The sequence below is a fragment of the Coffea arabica genome, chromosome 1c (assembly GCF_036785885.1).
Source record: "Coffea arabica cultivar ET-39 chromosome 1c, Coffea Arabica ET-39 HiFi, whole genome shotgun sequence".
Classification (NCBI taxonomy): Eukaryota; Viridiplantae; Streptophyta; class Magnoliopsida; order Gentianales; family Rubiaceae; genus Coffea; species Coffea arabica.
In genome coordinates, this window is record NC_092310.1 from 21733569 (window position 1) to 21736420 (window position 2852).

Here is a 2852-nt window from a genome sequence, read left to right on the forward strand (position 1 = left end):
CCAATCTTCAGTGTATTACCCTCTAAAGAATCATTCTAGAATAGACAAACAAAACTCAAACACCCATTGTTTGCTCTTTTTTTTTAGGAACCTGCAAATCTATTCGATTTTTTTAAAAATTTATTTTTTCCTTTTTTCGAATGCTCTTTATATGAACAGAAGCTGTCAAGAGAATATTAGGAAAAATTATTGGTTGATTTTGCTTTCTCTAAATTTCTTTTCTTCTTCACAATGAAGTTTCTACCCACATACTCGACTAATCAAACTTTTGTATAGTAATCAGGCGATTTCTAAGGTTATCTTTTCTATTACTTTGTATATTTTTCTTGGTTGTGTTTCTTTATTCCTTTTTCTTGTAGTTGTAATCTCCAAATATCACTTGATGGTTATTTGGCCTTCTTTAGGTTTTTTTTGTGATTATAATGAATAAGAAAAGGGAGGTGGCCACAAGAAAAATTATAGTTAGTTTATTTTAGCTTTTGATTACTTGTTGGTCTTTCCAGTTTCTTCATTTATTGAAAAACTAAAATTTTTTACAAAATTTTTTAAAGCCACCAAAATAACAAAAAGATGACTAAATATGATTTTGGGTGGTATGATACTTCCCACAAGTCTAACTGCCTTTTGTTGGGTACATATGTGGATGTTTGGGTCCTTCTGATCTCTTCCTCCCCTTTGTCTAATTTAATTAGATTTTAGATATCAACTATATATTTTTCCTTAATTTTGTTATAGTATATGTTATTGGTTTCTCTAAAGCAAGTCCCCTCTCTTTCTTGTACACAATGTTTTCCAAAATAATAGCTAAAAGTTCTATACTTTGCCTACTTTTTTTTTTTTGAATCTCCAAGTTTTTTTTTATTTCAATTAATGGAAAAATGACAGTACATAATTTCGATCAGACTCCCTAGCGCATTTCCGTGTCACAGGTAACACGAAGCATATGACCATCATGCAGGCGTCCTTTTAAGTAGCTGGAGAGACGGAAAACCTGATCTATCCAACCTGAGTGCCCCTCTTGCGAGCTGAGGGAGCATACAGGGATGGTTATAAATCTTCATCTGGACAAGAGGGTGCAAGAGTCCTTCATTGGCGAGGATGTCCGCCACCGTATTTGTCTCACGAAAGCAATGAGAGAAATGCCCTGAATCCTCCGCTAGCTGCCATATGTGGAATACCTCTCTTCGAATCTGCCACGAACACTGAAACCAGCATTGCAATATACCTACCAACACCAACGAGTCGGATTGTACTCGAACCTGTGTGAAACCTCTCTGATGGCAAAAACGAAGACCCGCTAGCAGGGCTAATACCTCCGCAAGTAAACTCGTACTAACCCCCAGGCAAACTGAATATCCTATCAAAAAGCGACCCTCTGAATCCCGGAGAACACCACCCCCGCCACTTGCTCTTGGGTTACCCTTAGAACATCCGTCTGTATTAAGTGTCGCTATCCTCGTGCCTGCTGCCCGCCACCGAACAATTTTGCATTGAAGCGGCATTGGGGGTTCGGAGAGCCTATCAAAAAACTGGTCAAAAAACGGGAGGAGATTCCACCTGTTTACCTCGCTGGAGACTGCCAACACAACATCCTGGATAATGCCATGACAGATGTCTCCTGATGACAAGCTAATCCCCTCCCAGACCGCTTTATTTCTTGCCTTCCAAATATGCCAACAGATAAAGGATGGAAGAATTGAGACCACCACCTGTCTTTGACCCTTCGGCTGGCTGGATAACCACCACATCACCATTCTATCGCGCACCCGACCCTGAGGCGAACCTACTCCCAGGCGGCTCCAAAGTAACCCCATACCTCCCTTGCTAGTTGGCCCGATGCAAAAATATGCTCAATCGATTCCCCTGTCGCCGAGCGGCAACAAAAGCACTTTGATGGTAGTTGAACCCCAAACCTACCCAAGACGTCATCGAGCAGCAGTCTCTGTAACAATAGTCGGAGCATAAAAAAGGATACCTTCAAGGGGAGCTGCCGATGCCAAATGTGGGAAAAGATCCAGGAAGTGCTCCGCACTTGCCTGATCTCTTGGAAAGCAGAGGATAACGAGAACTGCCCAGAGGCCGATGGCATCCATACCAACTCATCTGGCCACTCACCAACTGGGGAGGCTGTGACGGCCCCACCTCCCCCTAAGGCGAACCAGAGGGTTCGGCGGGCCGCCTGCCCAACTCTCGCCGGGACTCAGTCGATCACTACAATCCTCAAATGAATTACAATATAAATCTCAAATATACATCACATGGTCCACAAACATACATCCAAGTCTCCAATAATTACATGTCACAAATGCAGCGGAAACTAATTCCCAACTATACATCAAATGATTCCAAATCCAAAACTGTACAAGATATAGGCCATCCATTCACGTGAATAAGCACAACAAGTCCTGCCTTCGCCTTGAGCCCTGTGGAGGGGAATAAAATATTTTTGGGGTGAGCTAGAAGCTCAGCGAGTAACCAAATAAAACCAGTAATCAAATATCTTTCACAATAATTCATTTCGATGATGTCATGATGTCATGATTCAAGTATCAAATGCACGTATTTTTGCTCTCGTGAGCCAGTGAAATCATTGAAACTAAACACCCAACGCTCAAACAGATCACGAAACCATAAACATTAAAGGGGAGCAGCATCGGTGCTCCAGATCATATCACAAACTCACGAGAGTGGTGGAGACGTTGGTGTCCAGCACAAGACTCCTCAAGAACTCATTAAAGCCAAACCATGTCAAGAACTCGTATGCGCGCACACATGATATGCAAACCAAAGAAACAATGCAAGGAACATTTCAAAAGTAACTTTGGAAACAGTTTAGGGTCACTCACCTCCAT

The 2852-nt window shown here is 41.9% G+C and overlaps 1 protein-coding gene across 1 annotated transcript; it reads right to left on the reverse strand.

The window, feature by feature from the left end:
* Positions 1-950: 950 nt before the first annotated feature.
* LOC140004859 (uncharacterized) lies at positions 951-1754 on the reverse strand. Its single transcript, XM_072045015.1, has one exon. The coding sequence runs from the start codon at positions 1752-1754 to the stop codon at positions 951-953; it is 804 nt and encodes a 267-aa protein (XP_071901116.1).
* Positions 1755-2852: the final 1098 nt, after the last annotated feature.